The 24,991-nt window shown below is 38.9% G+C and overlaps 1 protein-coding gene across 1 annotated transcript in view; it reads right to left on the minus strand.

Annotated features, from left to right (window-relative positions):
- The window catches only part of Ubr1 (ubiquitin protein ligase E3 component n-recognin 1), a 97,514-nt gene that overhangs the window by 52,701 nt on the left and 19,822 nt on the right, over positions 1–24,991 (minus strand). Inside the window, exons 4-20 of the mRNA XM_070005914.1 lie at positions 23,393–23,503; positions 22,366–22,496; positions 20,736–20,874; positions 16,250–16,312; positions 15,891–16,014; positions 15,438–15,545; positions 13,963–14,051; positions 12,549–12,647; positions 11,127–11,284; positions 9,048–9,147; positions 7,955–8,083; positions 5,183–5,363; positions 4,380–4,441; positions 4,025–4,135; positions 2,271–2,336; positions 1,929–2,030; positions 915–978 (exon numbers count right to left, since the gene is read on the minus strand). Of these exons, the coding sequence (XP_069862015.1) occupies positions 915–978; positions 1,929–2,030; positions 2,271–2,336; positions 4,025–4,135; positions 4,380–4,441; positions 5,183–5,363; positions 7,955–8,083; positions 9,048–9,147; positions 11,127–11,284; positions 12,549–12,647; positions 13,963–14,051; positions 15,438–15,545; positions 15,891–16,014; positions 16,250–16,312; positions 20,736–20,874; positions 22,366–22,496; positions 23,393–23,503 (1,837 nt within the window). The remainder of the gene's footprint in view (positions 1–914; positions 979–1,928; positions 2,031–2,270; positions 2,337–4,024; positions 4,136–4,379; positions 4,442–5,182; positions 5,364–7,954; positions 8,084–9,047; positions 9,148–11,126; positions 11,285–12,548; positions 12,648–13,962; positions 14,052–15,437; positions 15,546–15,890; positions 16,015–16,249; positions 16,313–20,735; positions 20,875–22,365; positions 22,497–23,392; positions 23,504–24,991) is intronic.

Raw genomic sequence — 24,991 nt, forward strand, 5'->3', positions numbered from 1 at the left:
AAGCAAAAAGAAAAAAGCCAGAAATGGTGCTGTGGCTCAAGTAGTAGAGTGCTAGCCTTGAGCTGAAGAGCTGAGGGACAGTGCCCAGGCCCAGAGTTCAGGCCCCAGGACTAGACCAAAAAAAAAAGAAAAACAAAGGTGCTAGGCGCCAGTGGCTCACACCTGTAATCCTAGCTACTGAGGAGACTGAGATCTGAGGACCATGGTTCAAAGCTAGCCCAGGCAAGGGAACTATGGGACTCTTATCTCAAAATAATCACCAGAAAACCAAAGTGGTGCTGTGGCTCAAGTGGTAAAACGTTTGTCTTGAGCTGAAGAGCTGAGGGGCAGCGCCCAAGCCCAGAGTTCAAGCCCATGACCGACCAAAAAAAAAAAAAGGTGTCTGAAGATGTATTTCAGTTGTTAAAAAAAAAAACCAAAAAACTTTCTTGGCTGCATAAGGACCTGGGTTTGGTTTCCTGCACAACGTAGAATGAGAAAGAACGTACAATTTGCCAGACTGGCTCACTCCTGTAATCCTAGCCACTCAGGAGGCTGAGATCTGAGGATCACAGTTCAAAGCCAGCTCAGGCAGGAGAGTCTGTGAGACTCTTATCTCCAATAAACCACTCAGAAAACCAAAAGTAGCATTGTGGCTCAAGTGGTAGAGCATTTGTCTTGAACTGAAGAGCCGAAGGACAGCACCCAGGCCCAGAGTTCAAACCCACAACTGACCAAAAACAAAAAAAAAAAATGTACAATTTATAGGCTTTTTAAAAGGTGGGTTTTCCAAATCTATCAGTCACACCTGCTACATAAATCTCTAATATCCCATGTACTGTTTGGAATAGGGTAAAATAATCCATTACAACTTTGTTAACATTCTCTGAAAAGCAGCCCACATTTGATTTCAAAATGTTTTGCTTTAATCTTACCCACAATGTAGATGAGGACCTGAAGCATTTCTTCTATTAAAGTATTATACTGCTTAATCAAATCCTATAGAATTAAAAAAAGAGAGAGATTAGTTACATAAGAATCTAAAACCTGCATTTCTGCATCAGCCTCTGGTCCATCCAGTCTAGTATTTTCTTCAGCACACAGCAATAGGTAGTGAGAAGTTAGAAGTTCTGGGTCCTGAACTCTGGCCCTGGGTGCTGGCTGTCCTTCAGCTTTTTAGCTCAAGGCTAACACTCTACCACTTGAGCCACAGTGCTAGTTCCTGCTTTTTCTGCTTATGTGGTGCTGAAGAATTGAACCCAGGGCCTCATGCATGCAAGGCAAGCACTCTACCACTGAGCTACCTTCTCAGCCCCTCAACAAACTAATTCTAATCTTTAACTCTTCCTTTTTACTAGGTTACTGAGGAAAATGTCTTCAAAAGATATCCAAATTATTGGGAGAATACCTTTCCCTAATACATTCATCACCGTTATCATCATTATTATTTTAGTAGCACTTGAGTTTCAACTCAAAGCCTTACAATATTTTTTTTTTTTTTTTTTTTTTTTTTTGTCGGTCGTGGGGCTTGAACTCTGGGCCTGGGCGCTGTCCCTCAGCTCTTCAGCTCAAGGCGAGCGCTCTACCACTTGAGCTACAGCGCCACTTCCGGTTTTTTTTCTGGTGGTTTATTGGAGATAGGAGTCTCACGGTTTCTCCTGCCCGGGCTGGCTTTGAACCGCGATCCTCAGATCTCAGCCTCCTGAGTAGCTAGGATTACAGGCGTGAGCCACCAGCGCCCGGCTACAAAGCCTTACAATATTTTTTTACTAGGCAGGTGCTCTAGCACTTGAGCCACATACCAGGCCTTTTTGCTTTAATTATTTTTTAGGTAGTAGAACCTACACAGAGGGCCAACTGTAAACATAAATAAACTTTTAAAATGTTTAAAATAGTAATGGTAACATTTCCTCTGGAATTAGTTCACATGCCAATTTCTGTTGTTTTACCTGGTCTTTTGTGGAAATAGTCTTGGTAAAAGCATCAGCAAGTTCATACCTCTGAAGTATAAGTAATAAAAACTTGTTGGGATCCATTAAAGATGCTCCAATCTGTAAAAGAACCTTGTATCACAGTTCTGTATATTAAGTGGAAAAACACTATTTCGAGTTGCCCTATTAGAAAATTAAAAGTTTGAAAAAAAAAGTAGTATAATGCACTATTTCTATGCTGTTCACTTTCATGAGAACAATTTAAGTAAAGTTGACAACAATTATTCTATTTTCTCATTTCTTATTCCAAGGAATATAAGAAAGTGAAGGTATAAATATAAAAGTAATTTTCACAGCTACCTGAAGCATGATGATATCTTTATCATACATTTCTTCTCTGCACTTAACATCTTGGTAATAAAACACCTATAAAAAAAAGATAGATGTCAAAAGAATTATTTTATTTCAAACAAAATTCTCAACAAAAGCTATTCTTAAAACTTTCTATCACTTGCCAGGTGCCAATGGTTCATGCCTGTGATCCTAGCTACTCAGAAGAATGAGATCTGAGGATCACAGTTCAAAGTTAGGTGGGTAGGAAAGTCCATGAGATTCTTATTTCTAATTAATCACCCCAAAAAAGGCTGGAAGTGGAGCTGTGGCTCAAGTGGTAGAATGCCAGCCTTGAGCAAAAACGGTCAGGAGCAGCACCCAGGCCCTGACTTTAAGCTTCAGTACCAACACAAACAACAATTTTAAATAAATAAAAACCCTTTTCTATCACTTTAAACCCTTGGCACCCCTTACAAACAAAAATTAACTATATAAATCTATAAATCAAGGGGTTTGGAGGGATAAAATAAGGAAATATGAAAATGATTCAGAATTGAAAATGCTCTGAATTAATTATCTCCAAATTCTCCATATATATAACAACAAAAATTTATTTTTGCCTAAGTTTAAAAATACCTGCTTGAGGGCTAGGAAGGTGGTTCAGTGGTAGCGTGCTTGCTTTGCATGTATGAGGCCCTGGGTTCGATTCCTCAACACCACATAAGCAGAAAAAGCCGGAAACGGTGCTGTCACTCAAATGGTAGAGTGCTAGCCTTGAGCTGAAGAGCTCAGGGACAGAACCCAAGCCCAGAGTTCAGGTCCCAAGACCAAGAAAAACAAAACCTGCTTGAATAAAAGCAAACCAATTTCTAGTCTTAAACATAGTATCCTTTTTTCCTCCAGTGGTACCTTTACAAGTTCTATTTCCCTCTTTGTGAGGAAAATACTTTCCCCCTATTGTATAAAACAGAAGAAAAATTATAAGGTAGCCATTGAATTTGTTTTGCAGTAGTGGGACTCAAACTTACACAGGGAAAGGCTTTACTGTTGAGCTACATCTTTGTCCTTTGATTAAGACAGCTGGTAGGAAGACCAAATGTCTTACCAATAAAGTAATCGTCAGAAAAGAGCTATGATAAAGGGAGATTTCTGTGAAACTACCAGCTTTCTACTACTTAAGTCTATGCAAGGACCCCTGTTTCTTATAACTCAGATAGAATAAGCATCTGCATGACCTGGAGAATTTCTACTTCTAAGAGTTTATGGCTTGAGGCATGGCTCCATTTTTGAATGCCTGGCTGGTAAGCAAGAGGCCCAGAGTTTAAACCCCAGTACTTCAACTCCCCATAAAAATAAATAAAAATTTAAAAATAAAAAGTTTATATAATTAAAGGGATTTGTTTGGGGTAAAATTATAAATAAGCCAGGTGGTATGAGAGGTTAGGTAAAAGATTATGAGTTTAAGGGCAATCCTGGGTACAGAGTTTAAGACCAGCCTGAAACTTGTGCCAAAAAGAAGAAAAAGGTGGAAGGGGGCAAAAACAGAAAGAAAGAAGAGAAAGGAAGGGAGAGAGGGAGAGAGGGAGAGAGGGAGAGAGGGAGAGAGAGAGAGAGAGAGAGAGAGAAAGAGAGAAAGAGAGAGAGAGAAAGAGAAAGAGGAAGAGATGACAGAGAGAGAAGGAAAGGAGGGAGGAAGGGAGGGAGAGATATAAGGAAAGAAAAAAAAAGGAACAAAGAATAAAAATGAACACACTCAGTCCAGATAATACCCCTTATCGTACCTGGCTAATGAGGGAGAGTCCATTTCTTCGCCACATCTCAGCAACAACTTGGGCGACCAACACCAGACAACGCAGAGGATATTCCACTAGTATCTCTACTTGAAAGTCCTCCTGAAACAGATTGAAGTCCATTTCAAATGCCTGATCTTCAGTTTTCTAATCTATCAATGAAAGGCCTTAAACTAGATGACTTCCAAGTCCTTGTGATTTCAATGTGATAATATATAGTTATAAAATTACAATTAATGTGAATTACTACTCAGTTGGTAAGATATTCCCATTACCTTTCCCACCAATCAACTAAGAGGTGATTAGAAGTAGACTATGAACAAATTGATACTTAATAGTCACTTACAAAAGGCACAAATTCATGCAGTCTTGAAACAGCACCTAGCCGGCTTAAGCGCACATGAAGACCTGGTTGTTTTTAAGAAGAAAAAAAAAAACAAGAAAGCATTTAAACCCAGTTAATTTGTTTACTAGTTATCTAGTTTTTCACTAGTTATTTACTAGTTAATTTATACATTATAAAATGTATGTGTACCAGGTCTAGCAGTATAGCTCTGTGGTAGAGTGCTTTATCTAGCATACATGAGGTCCTAAGTTAAATCTTCATCACACAGACACACAGTCAATCAGACAGACAGACATACACACACATTTGCTGAATTTAGAAATTATATTTTATACTAAAATTTTCTTATGCCTTGTTTGAAACACATTATTACCAAAAGAACACTTAAAATTCTGTAATTGTGTATTGTGTGCTCATACATTATCTAAAACTAACATGAAATTAAAACAGAACCAATATAAAACTATGTGGTGTCATTTACATCATATACAAAAACTAACTCAAATGAATCAAAAGGTTTAAATATAGGACCTTAACACTATAAAAACAGAAGAAAACATATTGCAAAGTGAGTAGATAGGATTACAGGTGAGCTACTAGTGCCTGGCTGGTGTCAGTTTTTAAAAAGGACAAAAATAATGGCAGTCCTGAATTGCAGTGTCTGATCTGAGCTGTGTCTGCACACACTGAGCACAGAACAAAAATGAGAATTGAAAAAAAAAAAAAGAGAATTGTTTTACTACTCTAAACATCTGGAAAACAAAGTTGTAAGAAATATGCCAAAACCAAAAATAATCACTCACCAGCAAGAGTCCTAGAAAGTGGCAGATGTATGCTCACAAGATCCTCAGACACTCTGTAGGACTTGGTTTCCAGAGTATGACCACACAATTGTACTACTGTCTTGCTGCTAGATAAGAAATTTGTACTGCACCTCATCACAGCTTTGTGGCATTCCTTATAAGCCACTAGTAAGAGTTCTTCCTTAAGGGAAAATAAAAATACAAATACGATTGACAAGTTAGATACTTTACCATTAATTAAATAAGTATTTATTAAATAGGAGTAAAATTTTCTAATTTATTACTAAGACTATAAGTTATGCAAAAAAAATTTTTTGGTAGTACTGAGCCTTGTACTTGGTAGACAAGCATTGTACCACTTAAACTACACATGCTGGCCTTTTTTATTTTATTTTTCAGATATAGTCTAGTAGAAAAATGGGAAAACACATGCAGAGATAAATGAGGATGTAAATTCCAGAAAAGAGGTTATTAAGTTGTAATCATGGGCCTAGTTAGAGGCATAGACTTTAGAAAGACAAAAAAAGTAGGCAAAACCAGGCTCTAGCAGCTCACATCTATAATCCTAGTTAATAAGTAGACTGAGATCTGACAAGTAAGATTTGGAGCCAGCCACTCTTATGATTAAGAAGCAGGACACTGGTGGCTCACACCTGTAATCCTAGTTACTCGGAAGGCTGAGATCTGAGGATGACAGTTTGAAGCCAGCCAGGAAGGGAAGGCCCAAGAGACTCTTATCTCCAATAAACTACCAAAAAAAAAAAAAAAAAAACCCCAAAAACCAAACCAGAAGTAGAGCTGTGGTTCAAGTGGTAGAGTGCTAGTCTTGAACAGCAGCACAGGAACAATGTCCAGGTCCTGAATTCAAGCACCAGGACTGGCACCAAAAAAACAAAACAAAACAAAAAACAGCAAAAAGCTGGAAGCAGAAATGTGCCTCATGTATACAGCACCATCCTTGGGGTGGGGCACAGGGAGGAGAAAAAAAGCTCCAAGATCAATTAAACAAAAAAAGAAAAGGCAGGGGAAAGATGGTGAACACACAAACTGTCAGTAAACAGATTATGAGGACAGGATATAAAAGCCAGAAAAGGTAAAGAATTTGATTTATATCAAGTCAATTTTCTTAGAAAAGAAATAAATCAGTTTGCTTTTCCAACGGGAAGCTGGGTTTTATAGTTGGAGTTTACAGGGAGCTATGAGCTAAAAGCATTGCTTACAAAAATACATTCATAGCAGGGTGCTGGTGGCTCATGCCTGTCATCCAAGCTACTCAGGAGGCTGAGATTTGAGGATCGAGGTTCAATGTCAGCCCTGGCAGGATGTCCGTGAGACTCTTTTTTGTTGTTGTTGTTGTTGTTTTTTGGGTCCAGTTGTGGGGCCTGGGCACTGTCCCTCAACTCTTCAGCTCAAGGCTAGCACTCTATCACTTGAGCCACAGCGCCACTTCTGTTTTTTTTTCTTTTTGGTTATGTGGTGCTGAGGAATCGAACCCAGGGTCTCATGCATGCAAGGCAAGCACTCTACCACTGAGCCACCTTCCCATCCGGACCATGAGACTCTTATCTCCAATAAACCACTCAAAAACCGGAAGGGGCGCTGTGGCTTAAGTGCTACAGCGCTAGCCTTGAGCTGAAGAGCGCAGGGACAGCACCCAGGCCCAGAGTTCAAGCCCCACGACCGATCAAAAAAAAAAAAAAAATACACTGGTTCTATATTCTTAAATTAGTTTCTAAATAGTTTGCTTATAGTAATCCTCTTGATTATATAACCAAACTTTCTCCATTCTTGAAGTATTTAAAAGTAAAATAGTACTAATAGTCATTTTCAAATAAATAAATGTATATAAAATAACAATACAGACACATATTTTAGAAGTGTGGTAGTGGGGTTTTAGCTCAGGGCCTTATGCCTACTAAACTGGAGCTACCACTCAAACCATGCCTCTAGCCCTATTTTATGCTGGTTTGTTTGTTGGGTTTTTTTTTTGGTCCGTCGTGGGGCCTGAACTCTGGGCCTGGGCACTGTCCCTCAGCTCTTCGGCTCAAGGTTAGTGCTCTACCACTTGAGAGCTACAGCGCTGGCTTTTTAAATTTTCCCCCTGCTTATGTGGTGCTGAGGAATGAACCCAGGGCCTCATGCATGCAAAGCAAGCACTCTACCACTGAGCCACCTTCCCAGCCCTGCTGGTTATTTTTGAGATAGGGTTTTCACTTCTTGCCACGACATGCTCCTGAGCTGCAACCTTCCTTCCTACTTTAGGCTTCTCAATTCATTGCAAATTCATCTTTCCTTTGTGGAGCTGAAGTCTTGGACTTTTCTGCTTTGGCTGTCCTAGAACCATGATCCTTCCAATCCTATCCTCCTACATAGCTTGGAAAAATAGGTGTGTGTCACTGCAACTAGTTATGGGTTAAAAAGAGATCTCTCAAACATTTCTGTCCACATTGACCTTGAACAGCGATTTTTCCATCCATCCCCTTCCAAGTAGTGTAGTATTGAAGGTATAAGCCACAGGCGTCCAGCTAAAAGTATATTTTTTTAACCTGGAAATTTTCCCAAATAAGCAAAACTAGCCTGGGACATCTATATCCAACAAGGATAAAACACTGTATTTTCCCCCTAAATTTAATAAGACAAATTAAAATATCTAAAAAATTTACTATTATTTAAGTAATATATATTTACATCAAAGAAGCTACAAAAAACTATACTATTAAATAGCATAGTACTTTAAAAAACTCTGATCTTCCTAACAAGGCTTTAACTTACATCACAAGCACACCACTCCTGAAACATGAGTAAAATGTTCTTTAATTGCATCTGTATAGCAATAGCAGCCTCCCAGTCAGGATCTACTTCTATGTGCTGCCCAATCTGTCGTCTGATTTCTTCCATTCCCTGCAAGAAAAGATTAATCAAACTATGGCCTTTCTTTGCTCCCTGAGTCACTATTTTAACATTGTTATTAAGCTAGGTTAGAATCCATGAGTTCAAATGCCTGCTCTCTTTGGGATTTCTAGCTATACAAGCTCCCATTCCTGTATATGTAACATGAGAATAATAAGTAAATCATATGATTGTTATAAATTTAAAATGGACAATACATGGAGTGATTACTATACACCTACCATATGGTAAGCATTTGATAAACATTACTATAATAGCAGTAAACTAAGACATAAAGAAAAATCTGCTGAAGGAGGATCAGTGAGTTGGTGTTGACATCTCATTTCTACTTTGCTACATAAAATTTCCTCTTAGGAAATCCACAACTTGCTAAGAAAGAAGAAAACGAAAAAAAAATGAAGACTATACTTCAGTCTTTTGAAGGGATTATATTTTTATTTATTTATTTATTTATTTATTTATTTATTTATTTATTTTTCGGTCCAGTCGTGGGGCCTGAACTCTGGGCCTGGTGCTGTCTCTCAGCTCTTCAGCTCAAGGCTAACGCTCTACCACTTGAGCCACAGCACCACTTCCAGCTTTTATGCTTTTTGCTTATGTGGTGCTGAGGAATCGAAACCAGGGCCTCATGCATGCAAGGCAAGCGCTCTACCACTGAGCCACCTTCCCAGCCCCTTGAAAGGATTATATTTTTTTTGGGGGGGGGTCCGGCCATGGGCCCTGAACTCTGGGCCTGGGCACTGTCCCTCAGCTCTTCAGCTCAAGGCTAGTGCTCTACCACCTGAGCTACAGCGCACTTCCAGATTTTTTTTTTTTTGCTTATGTGGTGCTGGGGAATCAAACCCAGGGCCTCAAGCATTCAAGGCAAATGCTCTACCACTGAGCCACCTTCCCAGTCCCAGGGATTATATTTTTAACAATATTCTTCTCTTATTGGTTTACAGAATTATCATACCTGCATACAGGTAAGAATCTTCAAAAAAGATCGAAATCCTTCCAGGAACTGCATTCTTAATTTTTCTGTCCATATTGTGGGTTTGCTGATCAGGATATACCTATCAATTTCAAGAAGAAATATTTCATTTCTTTATTTTGAGATAATTTCTCTAAGTTTCTTGGTTTATATACAATGTTCACTTATTAAAATTGTGCATTCCAATTTTTTAACTAGAAGCTCTAGACAGAGCTAGAATTATTTATTTTGCTTTATTTTACATACAACTAACAAATTATAGAAATGCTCTATAAGGGAAAGATCAAAACTAAACCTGACTACCACAGAGTTTAATTTGAATAAATAAACACTGACCCAAGTTAGCCCAGCCTGTCATAGACAATTCTGTATGAACACAGTACACATCTCATAGGACTCATCACAGAGAGCATCCAAAGGACCAGTGGAAATCTGTTCAGGCTTAGGAGATTTGAATCAGTTTCCTACTTCCAGATTTTTTTTTTTTGGGGGGGGGGGGGTCCGGTCGTGGGGCATGAACTCTGGGCCTGGGCGCTGTCCCTCAGCTCTTCAGCTCAAGGCTAGCGCTCTACCACTTGAGCCACAGCACCACTTCTGGCTTTTTTTTCTTTTTGCTTATGTGGTGCTGAGGAATCGAACCCAGGGCCTCATGCATGCAAGGCAAGTGCTCTACCACTGAGCCACGTTCCCAGCCCTACTTCCAGATTTTTAAGAGATAAACTCATTTTAGCTACAATTTAGCAAGAACAATGCTTTTGGTAGGCTGAAAATATTACAATAGGCCAATATGAACAATGTTTATAATGGAATAACTTCTCAGGATGCAATCATTAACAATTATTATTTTAGCTGGGTGCCAGTGGCTCACACCTGTAATCCTAGCTTCTCAAGAAGCTGAGATCTGAGGATTGTGGTTCAAAGCCAATTCAGCAGGAAAGTCTATGAGACTCTTATCTCTAATTAACGACCAAAAAGCTGGAAGTGGAGTTGTGGCTCAAATAGTAGAGTGTGAGTCTTGAGTGCAAAAGCAAAGTTAGAACCCTAGTACTAGCATACACATGTGTGTGTGCACGCGCGTGCTTGCACACTTGCACACACACAAGCTTTCATTGAAGGTATTTGCAGATAACCTTTGGTATTAGTAGGGGAGTGGAAATTCTACCACCTCTCCTTGAGATATACAAAAGGCGAAGTATTTGTATAAAGCCTGTGAACATCCTTCTGTTATCTAAAATCATCTCCAGATAATTTAATATCTAAAACAATATAAATGCCATGTTAATAGTTGTTACCTGGGGCTGGGAAGGTGGCTCAGTGGTAGAGCGCTTGCCTTGCATACATGAGGCCCTGGGTTCGATTCCTCAGCACCACATAAGCAAAAATAAAAAAGCCAGAAGTGGCACTATGGTTCAAGTGGCAGAGCGCTAGCCTTGAGCTGAAGATACAGCACCCAGGCCCAGAGTTCAGGCCCCACAACCAGACCAAAAAAAAAAGTTGTTACCTATAATGTTTTTAGGACTAAGAACAAGAAAAAACATCTACACATGTTGAATATAAACTAAGGTATTTTAGCCAGGCGCCGATGGCTCACATGTGTAACCCTAGCTACTCAGAAGGCTGAGATCTGAGGATCGCAGTTCAAAGCCAGCCCAGGCAGAAAAGTCCATGAGATTCTTATCTCCAACAAACTACTCAGAAAAAACTAGAAGTGGTGCTGTGGCTCAATTGGCAGAGCACTAGACTTGAGGAAAAGAAGCTCAAGGACAGTGCCCAGGCCCTGAGTTCAAGCCCCAGGACTGGCAATTAATAAAGAACCAAATAAACCTAAGATATATTTCAAATATTTTCAATCTATTGTTGGTTTAATCCATAGATGTAGGACTCCTGTGATACAGACATACAACTGTGTTATATGATGCAATCACTGTTATTTGTCCTTGCCATCATTTGCAAGGAGAATCCTAGATAACCACAAGAATCAGAGTTTAGGGTCATAAGGCAGAGCAAATAAGCACACAATGTGTTTACAGGTGCCCTCACCTTTTGATGGGAACAACTTACTTTAGGTCACATATTACTGCATAAACTCTTCCCAGTTTGTCTTGGCTATAACCCTGGAAGTTGAATTTATTGTTCCTGTCCAAGTATTCAGGTAAAACTTCCAGCAGAGTTTCAGTAATGACAGAAATAACATTCTGTTCCTCAATAAGATGTCGAGCCTGAAGAATATTTTAAGAATACTGTCTTTAGCATTAATTCACCATGGCATGGACTAAATATATTTATCCATTTGTATGGTTGGTCAGTAGTTTTTTTTTTGTTTGAGGCTAAGTCTCAGTATGCCTCAGCCTCCCAAGTGCTGGAATTAAAGGCATAAGATACCATCCTCCTATCCTCAGCAATAAATATTTTAATAAATATCCATATTGATCATGAAATACAATCCTAGTTTTAGAGAGTAGCTATTACTGAGAAGTTAGTTTTTAAAAATAGAAGTCTCAAGCTGGGCACCAGCGGCTCATGCCTGTAATTCTAGCTACTCAGGAGGCTGAGAACTGAGGATCACAGTTCAAAGCCAACCCGGATAGGAACCAATAAACCACTCAAGAAACCAGAAGTGGCGCTGTGGTTCAAGTTGTAGAGCACTCGCCTTGAGCTGAAGAGCTGAGGAACAGCGCCTAAGCCCAGAGATAAAGCCCCATGACTGACAATAAATCAATAAATCAATAAATAAAATAAAAATATAAGTCTCCTACCCTTATTAACTAAAAAATACCTATCTAGATTCTTTTAGCCCATTTTACAGGTCATCTTGATAAATATGTGTCATTAGTAATCATAAGAAGAGCACATCAAAGATCTCCTTCTCAATTACTATCATATTAACCCTATTCTGGCATTCATCTCCCACCCTCACCTAATTTCTTTTCCCCATTGTCTTCTCTGGCCCTTTGAAAAGGCTAAAGTAGGCATAGTCAACTAAAGTGCCCAGAAAAAAATCAGGTACAGAAGTTCTACAAAAAGGAAGCCGGATGCTCCATTCTCTTCCCAGGCCTCAGTGCCATCGCACAGCAGTGCCTGATGGGCGCACACTGTCTCCTTGGTTTTTCCTTACTGTATGTATCTACGTCAAACAATAACTACAAGTTTTGTTTGTTTTGTTTTGTTTTTTAAGAAATGGTATTGAAAAGGCAGTGCTCCTTTTCAATGCTACATCATATAGTAACTTAGGAATTACTACAGTGAGAAATCTGCTACGGATGTCACCTCTAGGGGAGGGGCAAAGGGCAGGACCCAGACCCACTCGCTTGGTTCTTAGATGCCACAAAGGTTATCATTCACATGCAGATGCCATTGAGTATCAAACTGCACAAATAAAATTAATACAACTTAGCAGTTTTGACATTGTTTTGATTCGGCATTAAGTAAAATTCTCATGAAACAAAAACATTTAGAAAGACTGCAAAGCGATATCACACATACCAGAGTAGGAACAGTAAACATCTGAACTGACAGTGCAGTTATAGAGATACTCCTGTCATGATCATCACTGATATATTCCTTCTGCAGTTGTTTATAATACTGAAAGACAGACGTGGAGATTCTATTACATATCACTACTAACACCTTCTCAATTTTAGTAACATTTGCAAGCATAAATCCATCCATCAGATGACAAGTATAATATAGCTCCTATTTATCAGAGCAAGATATCACAGTCAAAATAAAAATCTGAGAGAACAAAAAATTAGTTGAGTTCAACTAAAGTTGGGCAATGTCAAAAGAACTGTTGAAAACAAAACAGAACAGAAAAACCCATAGATAAAACCAGAGGAGTTAGCTGAGCGCTGGGGGCTCATGCCTGTAATCCTAGCTACTCAGAAGGCTGAGATCTGAGATCATGTTTCAAAGCCAACCTGGGCAGGAAAGTCTGTGAAACATCTCCAATAAACCACCAGAAAACCAGAAGTGGTGCTGTGGCTTAAGTGGTAGAGCATTAGCCTTGACCTGAAGAGTTCAGGAATAGCACTAAGGCCCAGAGTTCAAGCCCAATATACAAAAGCTCTAAATTTTACAAATCTTGGAATTAGCCTCAATTAATTGTAACTGCTATAATCTACTTCCTGCCTCCCACTAGTATCACATCTGTTCCTCTTTCCAGCTATTACCTTTGAGTAGTCACTTCTCTACTGTTAAAATTTTACTAACAGGGGGCTGGGAAGGTGGCTCAGTGGCAGAGTGCTTGCCTTGCATGCATGAGGCCCTGGGTTCGATTACTCAGTACCACATAAGCAAAAAGAAAAAAGCTGGAAGTGGTGCTGTGGCTCAAGTGGTAGAGCGCTAGCCTTGAGCTGAAGAGCTCAGGGACAGCGCCCAGGCCCAGAATTCAGGACTCATGACCGGACCCCCCAAAAAACAAAATTTACTAACAGGCAAATAAATAATTAATTAATAGGGATGAATATACATGTGACTGAATAACTCTCCTTTGCTGGTTCTTGGGATCTAGGCCTAAACTGTGTTTTCCATTTTACCAAATACCATCCGTGAACAGATTTATGTAACATAAAATAAAGAAAAAGAAATGAACCACAGGAGAATAGAGGTTGAATACTGTTCAAATCAATTATTTGCAACTATGAATACAGAACAATGAAATAAGTTGAAACTGTTTTGGAAAGGAAGAAGGAGGGCAGAGAGAGGTGACAATAAGAGAGGGGGAGACTGATTGGAATATGTTGCAAATGTGTGTAACAAACTAATATAAGCTAATAAAAAAAGAAGTTAATGATAAAATTCTTTATGATCACCATGAAGCCATTGTTCTTATTGTCTCATTTATTAAAAGTTACCTACTTTTTTTGTTTACTGATATTTATTCATGAAGAGCAATTACCTTCACAAATTCCATGGCAAAGAGTTTTTTGTATTCCATCTCCATAAAAAAACTGCTGAAGATCAATTCATGAAGGATCTTCCGGGCACCTATAGGTTATTTGGGAAGCAGGGATGATAGGATATCAACAAAGAAAAACAAATTATCCCAGCCATTAGAAATGGTAAAATACTATTAAGAATATTTCACATGTTAATAGATCTCAAGGGCAACCACGAATAGTAGTTAGTATAGTAAAACATAACACACAGAAAACAAATACAAACATGTATTACCATGTTGCCTTTTTTTTGTGGTGGCACTAGGGTTTGAACTCAAAGTCTCTAGTAACTGCTCTACCATCTGAGCCATGCCCTCCAAACTCCAAGCCTTTTTTTTTTTTTTTAGGGGGGGGGGTCCAGTCATGGGGCCTGAACTCTGGGCCTGGGCACTGTCCCTCAGCTCTTCAGCTCAAGGCTAGCGCTCTACCACTTGAGCCACAGCGTCATTTCTGGCTTTTTTCTTTCTGCTTATGTGGTGCTGAGGAATCGAACCCAGGGCTTCATGCATGCAAGGCAAGCGCTCTACCACTTGAGCCACCTTCCCAGCCCTCCAAGCCTTTTTTTGCTTTTATTTTAGATATGATCTCAAGCTTTGCCCAAGGTGTGTCTTAGGCCATAACCTTACTACTTATGTCTCTGGCATAGCTGAGATTACAGACATGAACCACCCACCAATCCAGGCTTTATTTGTTGAGATAGGGTCTTGCTAACTTTCTACCAGGGAAGGCCTCAAAACTGGGGTCCTCCTATAATCTCTGCCTCTCAAATAGCTGGATTACAGACATGAGCCACCATGGCTTGCTGTATTTATTTATTTTTTTGTCAGTACCAGGGTTTGACCTCAAGGTCTCGCACATGCTTAACTTGCTTGCTAAGCTGCCACTCTACCACTTGAGTCATGTTTCCAGTCTGACTTTTTGCCAGTTTTTTCAGAGATGGAGCCTTGGAGATTTTTCTGCCTAGGCTGGTTCTGAACTTAATCCTCCAAATCTCAGCCTCTTATGTAGTTAGGATTACAGATGTGAGGCCACCAGTGCCTATTTACTTTCTCTGCAACATTTATGTTACTCCTCTGCAAACTTTTTCATTTCTTTTCACTGTTTCATGCAAAACTATTCTATTTTTCATACTTTAGCTTCACATCCATCTTTTACTTTCTGCTCTTCATTTAGATATTTTAAATGAAAACATGGCTTGAACAAATGCTTTACTACATAAAATTATACTCATTCTTTTAGCTTGTCTTGGCTAGATGAAAAGATACTGTAATCAAAAGGCATGGACTGGGTTTTCAGCCCAGAAAAATACAAGTTGATTAATCTTCCTTAACCTATACTAGCATATCAATCAAAATGATAGACTAATAACTGATTTAATGTAAAAGTCATAATCCTTTGATTCCCTGGAGAATAGCATAACTAAGAGTCTACTTACCTTTATAAAGCTTTGCATCCCAGAGCATTAACCTGCTTATGAGACAGGGATTCTCAGAGCCATGTTCTTCTCTAAGGCAGGCATGGCAAAAGATCTGCCTAAATTCACCTATAGATAGACACATATTTTAACTTCTAAGAATGTATGTCAGGTAATTTTAAACTGATTTTATCCTCAAAGTATATTTCCTATAATAACATGTGAAAAGACTAACAGTAATGCTCCTGTGTTTGATGTCAAGAATAATTGTGGCAACATCAAAGACTCCAGACAAAAAATGATATTACTGGATATTTATATATTTGAAATGCAGTGGAAAGCAATCAAAATGAACACTAGACAGAAAATGAAATTTCAATGATATTAAAAATGTATAGCCATTAAAAACTACAAAAATTTTTTAAAAACTACAAAAATTTTATTTGAAACAATATAAACAGGCTGCAAGCTTACTTGAATAGCTCATAATTTTGTTCATCCAGGAACCAAGACGCAAAGCAAATTTCTGATGAGCCATAACCTCAGAGTGTAATACTTCTACGTGAAGTGGATGTTGAGAGACATTTTCTGAATGACTCTACAAATGAAAGGAACAATTTTTTTAAGTATATAAATTTTGCTTTTAACCAAGTGATCTAATCTTCAAAAATATGAATCACACAACCATGGTAGTTCCAAACTCAGTCAAAGTACCCAGATCCTATCTTTACTTAGGGCATCAAACCACTTTAACAATAAGATCGCTCTGCTTGCTTTGGGCTCTTAGGACATATTCTTATTAAATTTTTCTCTGTCTTAATGGAGAAAGTTACCTTTATGTCTTCCTTTGCTTCTTGGCAAGAGGCATAAGCACCTGCTTTAACAGCCCGACGACCCTAAATACAGAAAAAAATGAAGGAAGTAGAATGATAACTATAATCAGTAAGTAACATATAGCCCACATACTTAACAAGTCACCAATTTTGAATCATTTAAATATTGACTCCATTCCATCAGAAAGACATCAAGGCTAACTCTTCTCTGGGGAGTAGGTTTACCATACTGATAGGTGTTCCCAGAGTTCTGGAATCATGAGTATCACTGTAATGCTGCAGGAAGAATGTATCTTGATACCAAGATTGTTTCTTTTTTTGTTTTCCTTATTTTTATTTATTTTTATTTTTTACTATATATTTATTTATTTTGTCAATCATGGGCCTGAACTCTGGGCCTGGGCACTGTCCCTCAGCAATTCAGCTCAAGGCTAGCACTATACTGCTTGAGCCAGAGTGTCACTTTTTCTGCTTATGTGGTACTGAGGAATTGAACCCAGGGCCTCATGCATGCAAGGCAAGCACTCTACCACTGAGCCACCTTCCCAGCCCCCCAAGATTGTTTCTAACAGTCTGCAATGTTAACCTTAAATGTAAGAGCAAAACCTGGGCTGCAAAAGAACACCATTACATGCTTTAAGTCTATTGAATGGGTATTTTCTTCATGAGAATGGCAGAGAATAATCCTTTGAAGAAAGAGAACAATCTGACTCTTGGTATTTCCTCTAAGTGCCTGTATACATGTTTCCTGAACAGACTGACAAGCTAGCACTGATCTAAAAGGAGGGGGTGAAAAGAAAGAAATGAGCTTGATCAGAATGAGCTTACTATCTCAAAACAAACAGCTAAAGAAAATGGAAAAAAACAGGCATAAGAAGTAAGGAGTTATAGTTTCTTAAGCTCTTTGGTAGGATGCCATCTGCAAGCACAAGATCTTTTCTTGGATTGCTCTAAAAGACAACAGTCTAAAAATACATGGAGACAGATTTGGACTGAATATAGGGGAGAAAAAAATTTAAGAATGAGAGTTGTCCAACAAACAGAGAAACAAACTCTTAAATATTCCCAGGGCTGGCTCTAGTTGGCTCAAACCTATAATCCTAGCTATTCAGGAGGCTGAGATCTGAGGACTATAGTTTGAAGTCAGCCTGGGCAGGAAAGTCCATGAGACTCTTATCTCCAATAAATTACTCCCAAAAAACCAAAAGTAGCACTGTGGCTTAAGTGGTAAGCATCAGCCTTGAGCAAAAGGAACTCAGGGGCATTGCCAAGGCCCAGAATTCAAGCACCAGGTCCAGGACCCCCCCCCCCACCAAAAAAAGAATTCACACAGAAGTTAGAGGGCCATTTCTTTAGAGATTGGACTCTCAATATAAAGATATATAATTTGAATGGTCTTCAGCTTTGTGCCATCTTATAAAATATTAGTATTTTATCAGCAAAATACAAGGCTATAGCAGGACAAAACAAAAGGTTATAGCAGAACAAAAACATTCCTTTAAAAAAGATATTGAGGGCTGGGAAGGTGGCTCAGTGGTAGAGTGCTTGCCTCGCATGCATGAGACCCTGGGTTCAGTTCCTCAGCACCACATAAACAGAAAAGGCTGGAAGTGGCGCTGTGGCTCAAGTGGTAGGGTGCTAGCCTTGAGCACTATCCTTCAGCAAAAAAAGCTCAGGGACTGTACCCAGTCCCTAAATTCAAGCCTCAGTACCAACACTGAACAGACAGACAGACAGACAATGTGGTGAATATTTGTTAATGCCTTTGTTCAAATTTTCTGAATAAACAAGTTTATTAACAGCTATGAAGACCCAAGTAGACTACTTTGTTCAATTAGAAGGTGAAAATTCGCCTGATTGATCTTCAAAGCTTCTTCTATGACTTGTAACTACACTGTATAAAGAGTAAAACAGACACTAATATCTGGCCTAACTTGTTATTGTAAGGTACTAGAAATGTTCTTTTAAGCATTTTTAGCACATGTAATTCTTTTTTCTTCCTTTCTTTCCTTATCTTCTTTTCCTATCTCTCTTTTCTCTTATGTTCCCTTTCCTTTTTCTTTTCTTTTTTTTAAATTTTGGTTGGTTGTGGGGCTTGAACTATGGGCCTGGGCTCTGTTCCTCGGCTCTTCAGCTCAAGGCTAGCGCTCTACCACTTGAGCCACAGCACCACTTCCAGTTTTCTGGTATAGTTTATTGGAGATAAGAGTTCTATGGCCTTGCTGGGCGCCGGTGGCTCAGGCCTGTAATCCTAGCTACTCAGGAGGCTGAGATCTAAGGACCATGGTTCAAAGCCAACCCCAGGCAGGAAAGTCTGTGAGAATCTTATCCCCAATAAACCACTCAGAAAACCAGAAGTGGTGCTGTGGCTCAAGTGGTGAGAGTGGTAGTCTTTGTTGGGTCTTCGTAGGTCCCACTAGGTAAGTGTGGTGCTTGCCCGTTCCCCAGCCTCCCTCAGCCGGGGAGACAATCAGACACAGCGGGGAGCCAAATCCGGCAGGTAGAAAACTCTTTTATTAACAGAGAGCAGCCCTTTTTAAAGCCAAAAAGGGTGGGTGGCATGGCAAGGGAGGAAGAGGAACCAATCACTGTCAAGGTCATACCCTATCATGCACCTGAGCCTTCACAGCTTGTTAGGCACTGATCGGAAGATCAATTGGGCTCTGCCCACTCTACTCTCTCCCAGAGCCATCTTGGCTGCCCATGTGCTCTACAGTAAATTAGGCTCTGCCCACTCAACCCCCTCTCAGCGCCATCTTTGCTGCCCATGTGCTCTACAGTCTTGAGCTGAAGAGCTGAGGGACAGCACCCAGGCCCAGAGTTCAAGCCTCAGGACCAACAAAAAATAAATAACTAAATAAACAAGGGGGCTGGGAAGGTGACTCAGTTGTAGAATGCTTGCCTTACATTCTTGAGGCCCTGGCTTCAATTCCTTAGCACCACATAAGCAGAAAAAGCTGTAAGTGGCACTGTGGCTCAAGTGGTAGAGGGCTAGTCTTGAGCTGAAGAGCTGAAAGACAGTGCCCAGGCCCAGAGTTCAGGCCCCACAACTGACCAAAAAAAAAAAAAAAGCATAAATTAAGTTAATGTTCCTTATAGACAATTGTGCCTCCTGCAGAACCATTTGTTTTGAATGCATATCAAATAAAAGCTACACTACAGAACTGCTTTATTCTAAAAGTAAGAAACAAATCAGGTTAAAAACTTGAAAAATGATGAACATTTCATAACTCCAGCGATTAATAAATTCAATAAACTTTAGGAAGAGAGTAACGTAAGGTGATACTTTTTTTCCCCCCAGTCATGTGGCCTGAGTGCTATCCCTCAGCTCTTCAGCCAAGGCTAACACTCTACCACTTCAGTCACAGTGCCACTTCCGGTTTTTTCTGCTTATGTGGTGCTGAGGAATTGAACCTAGGACTTCATGCATGCAAAGGAAGCACTCTACTACTGAGCCACCTGCACAGTCCAAGATGATACTTTTTACTTATGCTTTGTTAAATATATTCAGTAACTTTCTAATTATTTAGAATGACAAATTAATAAAGAGTTAACTAAAACTATGAAACTTTAAAATATAAAATAAAAATTCAGCCGGGCGTCAGTGGCTCATTCCTATAATCCTAGCTTCAGGAGGCTGAGATCTGAGGATCACGGTTCAAAGCCAGCCCAGGCAGAAAAGTCCGTGAGAGGGGCTGGGAAGGTAGCTCAGCGGTAGAGTGCATGCCTTCCAAGCATGAGGCCCTGGGTTCCATTCCTCAACACCACATAAACAGAAAAAGTGGAAGTGGTGCTGTGGCTCCAGTGGTAGAGTGCTAGCCTTGAGCTGAAGACTGAGGGACAGCGCCCAGACCCAGAGTTCAGGCCCCATGACCGGCAAAAAAAAAAAAAGAAAAGAAAAGAAAAGAAAAGTCCGTGAGATTCTGATCTCCAATTAAAAAAACACTAGAAAGGGGCTGGGAAGGTGGCTCAGTGGTAGAGCACTTGCCTTGCATGCATGAGGCCCTGGGTTTGATTCCTCAGCACCACATAAGCAAAAAGAAAAAAGCCGGAAGTGGCGCTGTGGATCAAGTGGTAGAGTGCTACCCTTGAGCTGAAGAGCTTAGGGACAGCGCCCAGGCCCAGAGTTCAGGCCCCACAACTGGACCCAAAAAAAAAAAAAAAAAAAAAAAAAAAAAACACACACTAGAAAACTGGAAGTGGCGCTGTGGCTCAAGAGGTAGAGCCTTGGGGTGAAGAGCTGAGGGACAGTGCCCAAGCCCAGAGTTCAAGCCCCATGATGAACAAAAAATTAAAAAATAAAAAAACTAAAAAAATTAAAATAATAAAAATAAAAATTCGAACCATTTTACTAAGCCATAAGGAATAAATAGAGAGGATAGCTATACCAACACAATGCTAAGGCACATGACAAGAATCCAGTGAGCACCTAACTAGCAAGATGCTAATAAAGGGCACCAGCATAAACCAAACAGAAACCACAAACCTCTTTGTCTATGGCAGTGGTGTGCAACTGGGCCTCCGCAAGTTCACAGTCAAGAGCTCTTTGTAGACTGTATATGACATGGTCATAGGAATGATGCTCATCATTGAAAAGGACACAGTAGTATCTTTCATTTTTCTCCCTGGTTTTTTTTTTTTAATAAAAAGATACATATATGTAAATACTGCAACAAATAAAGGAAAATATTAAAAATACAACAAAGTAGCATATGACATTTGTATTACAGCAAAACATGTGGGAAACACTGTAACACTGTAATACTGACACACTAAATGATTTTAAGTGTTTTAATAACAAGGAATTTTTTTAAAAAACTATCCAGGCATGGTGGTACGTGCCTGTAGTTCTAGCCACTAGGGAAGCTGAGAAGGAAGAATCACTTGATTCACTAGATAGAGACTAGCCTGGCCAACACACTGAGATGTAGCCTCCAAAAAAATAAATAAAATAAAAACATTAATAAAAATATTACTTTTTCCATGTTTTTTCCCCTCCAATTTTCCTTACTACTTTCAGAAGTCTCATTTCAATAGTAATGTATCATAAAGGCCACTCTTAACTTTTGCTTATCTTCCATTTAGACAAAGGGAGATCTGCCTCAGGTTCATAACCTTCAAGCCAGCAATGATAGTATATCAGATTTTATAAATGCTTAGATTCTGATGAATTCTATTGTGTTTATTTTTGTGTTCATCTCCTATTGTTATGGAACCATTTGTTTTGTTTTCAGTGTATGTAAATAGCAGCTCTCACAGTTTAGCTTCAGGACCTTAGACAGGTCACTTATCCTCTTAATCCTACTGAGAAGATGATGCCTTTTTCACCTCTAAAAAGAGCACAATTCAGTAGTGAAAACAGCTGCCATGGGCTTTACATATATAATCAGCCTGAAGTCATTTATGACTTTTCTGTTGATCTTCTAACTTTACAGACATTTTCTCAGACTTCTAGAGTGTAGGAAATAGGCTCAGAAGGGTTAAACTTCTTTGATAAGCAGTGACAGAGAATAGCTCTCACACCCATAGATCCAAAAACTAGTACCACCTACTTAACACAATGATATTCAAACAAGAGTCCTGTTTTGGGCAGGGCGATGGCTCAGATTAAGTTCACCAATACAAAATTTCTAAAAAGATTTACACCTTTTCCTTGTTTTTCCTCTAGTTTTTCATGTAAACATGTAAAAATATTCCCAAAGCCAGGCGCTGGTGACTCATGCCTGTAACCCTTATTACTCAGGAGGCTGAGAGCTAAGGATTGCAGTTCAAAGCCAGCCCAGGCAGAAAAGTCCCAATGAGGTTCTTATCTCCAATTAACCATTCAAAAACCAGAAGTGGTGCTGTGGCTCAAAATGGTAGAACACTAGCCTTGAGCAAAAGAGCTCAGGGACAGTGCCCAAGCCCTGAGTTCAAACCCCTCAAAACGAAAAAAATATATATATATAAATATATATAATATATATTATATATAAATACATATATATATTCCCAAGATAAGCTCCAAAATATTTTTCATAATAATAAGCAATAAATAACAACAAAAACATCTAACCAACACCTACTTTGCAAAATAGCCATCACTTAAGCCTAGCCCTTTCGCTCATTCTCCCCACCTTATCTGCAGTTCAGGAGGCAATTCTTTTTCTTCTTCCCATATAGTCATTTCTACAATGTATTTTATCACTGAAGGGAATATTTTCCTGGCTTGAGCAATTACCTCTTCATTCAATGGACAACGTGGATTCTATGAGAAAGCAGAGAGAAACAGGCTAACCAAAATTGTATACAAATAAACAGATGAAGACAATCTTTTTAAAAATTATTATTGTACAGGTGATGTAGGGGGGTAACAGTTATATAAGTCAGATAATAAATACATTTTTTTCTGAACAATGTCACCTCTTACCTCAGTTTTGCTCTCCCAACGCCCCTCCCTTCACAAATTGTGTAGCTCATTTTCAGCATAGTATCTAGTGAGTATCACTGTTGCATTTGTTCACCATTACTCTGTGCTCCCCCACCATCAAATGGATAAATTTATATACAAGGCAAAAGGTACAGAACTCAAAAACAGTGACAAAGAGGAAAAAAAAAAAAAAAAGAAGCAAAATAACCAAACCTCTTGTTTCTACTTCTTGGAGTTCATTTTGATAAATATCATTTTATATGATCATATGCTCACATCTCTTGAGCCTTTATGATCCTAAGAATATCCTCCTTTAGTCTCATTGTATGAATGAAGGAAGACAATGTTATCTATTCAAAATAATCACTTTGCCCAGTGTGGTAATGCCTGCCCATAATCCTCAAGTTTTCTGCAAGTAAAAGATATCAATTTCACCTACTTTATTTATATATTCATATACTTATTGCTTTTCTTTGTTGTTTCAGGCTTATACATATTCTTATCAAGAAGAATAAACAGTGTATTATTTGATTCATTTCATTGCTTAACAAGTATCCTGAATTTAGTTTTTGTGAATTCATTCCCTCTTTAGAGAGAGCTTACCAAATCTTTATATTCTTTGGAGTAAAAAAAAGCTTACTTACATTTAAATATTGGAACAAAATACTGGAATTCTAAAAAGAAGTCATAACAGTTTAATCTTATCTAATTTCAGTAAGTTTAAGCATTCCTACCTCTTTTGTAATACTTGCTCTTCCAGGCTCATGACTTAAGCAAAAAGGGCCAGTTTTCCACGCCTCTGTGTCTCCACAGTCACAAAACCCTCCTCCAGTAGAAGTATGCATCTGACAAATGAAAAATGGGTTTGTTATAATACCAAAATATATTATAAATCAAGGAGGAATGATAAAGATGACTCAAATAATAAGTTCTCACTAATAATTCAACTTTCATTGTATTTTTATGAAATCTCATATAATTGAAGAAATAATTTCTTTAATGTAATAGAAACTAGATGTAACAAAAACCATTTTAATCAGTTGCCTAAAACATATACCCTGTAATACTAGTTATTCGGGAAGGCTGAGATCTAGAAGATGGTAGTTTGAAGTCAGCCAGGACAAAAATTCCAAGAGACAGGCATCAAGTCTGAGCAAGCAAAGGCAAGCAAGCTTGAGGTTCTGAGTTCAAATCCCAGTACATCACTAAAGAATAAACATAATTAAGCTGTAGATAAATTGAATAGAAATGTAAATTGAAAGAATAAGAGTTAAAAAGACAAATTAAGTGCGGGAACAAATGTAACCAAGTTCCCACAGGTCTGGGGGTGGGCTCAAATAGTAGAGCATCCATCTAGCAAGACTGAGGCCCTGAGTTCAAACCTAAGAACCACAAAAAACAAAAACATGAAAAGAACATCTCCACATTCTTATAATGGGAATATAAGTTGGTAAGCAATTCAAGAAAAACACCCAGAAGTGACATTGTTAACAGTTAACAAATCTTTACTATGCTTAGGTCTGTGTGCTCTACTATACATTCGCAGCCCTGCAGTTGCTGTTTTGGGGATGTAGTTCAGTAGCAAGGTTGCTTGCCTAGAAAGTGCAACACCCTGGGTTCGATCTCCAGAATCAAAAGAGAAGAGACTAAAAAGAGAAGAAAAAGCCGGTGCTGGTACCTCATACTTGTTATTCCAGCCAATCAAGAGGCTGATATATGAGGATTTTGGTTCAAAGCCAGCAGAGGCAATAAGAGTCTTGAAGACTCTTATCTCCAATTAACCATCATAAAACTAGAAGTGGGGCTGTGGCTCAAAATGCTAAGGTACTAGCCTTGAGAAAAAGAGCTCAGGGAAAGAGCCCATGCCCAGAGTTCAAGCCCCATAACTAACAACAAAAAGAAACTGTAATTCTTATTTATATGTTTCTTCATTCCTTAAATCTTCAAAAGGTAGTCTCCAGTTTAATACCTAGTAATTCTTTACTTATTTATGTATTTATGCTCTACCACTAAACAATAATCTCAACCGTGTGTGTGTGTGTGTGTGTGTGTGTGTGTTAATGTTATATATTTATATATAAGTTTATATATATATCGTACATTTTATATATATGTGTGTGTGTATTTATATATTTATATAGTGTGTGTGTGTGTGTGTGTGTGTGTGTGTGTGTGCATGCGCGCACGCGCACCAGTCATGGGGCCTGAACTCTGGGCCTGGGTGCTGTCCCTCAGCTCTTCAGCTCAAGGCTAGTGCTCTACCACTGGAGCCACAGCGCCACTTCCAGCTTTTTCTGCTTCTGTGGTGCTGAGGAACTGAACCCAGGACCTCA

Source organism: Dipodomys merriami, unplaced genomic scaffold (assembly GCF_024711535.1).
Source record: "Dipodomys merriami isolate MVZ:Mamm:240054 unplaced genomic scaffold, mDipMer1.0.p SCAF_69, whole genome shotgun sequence".
Classification (NCBI taxonomy): Eukaryota; Metazoa; Chordata; class Mammalia; order Rodentia; family Heteromyidae; genus Dipodomys; species Dipodomys merriami.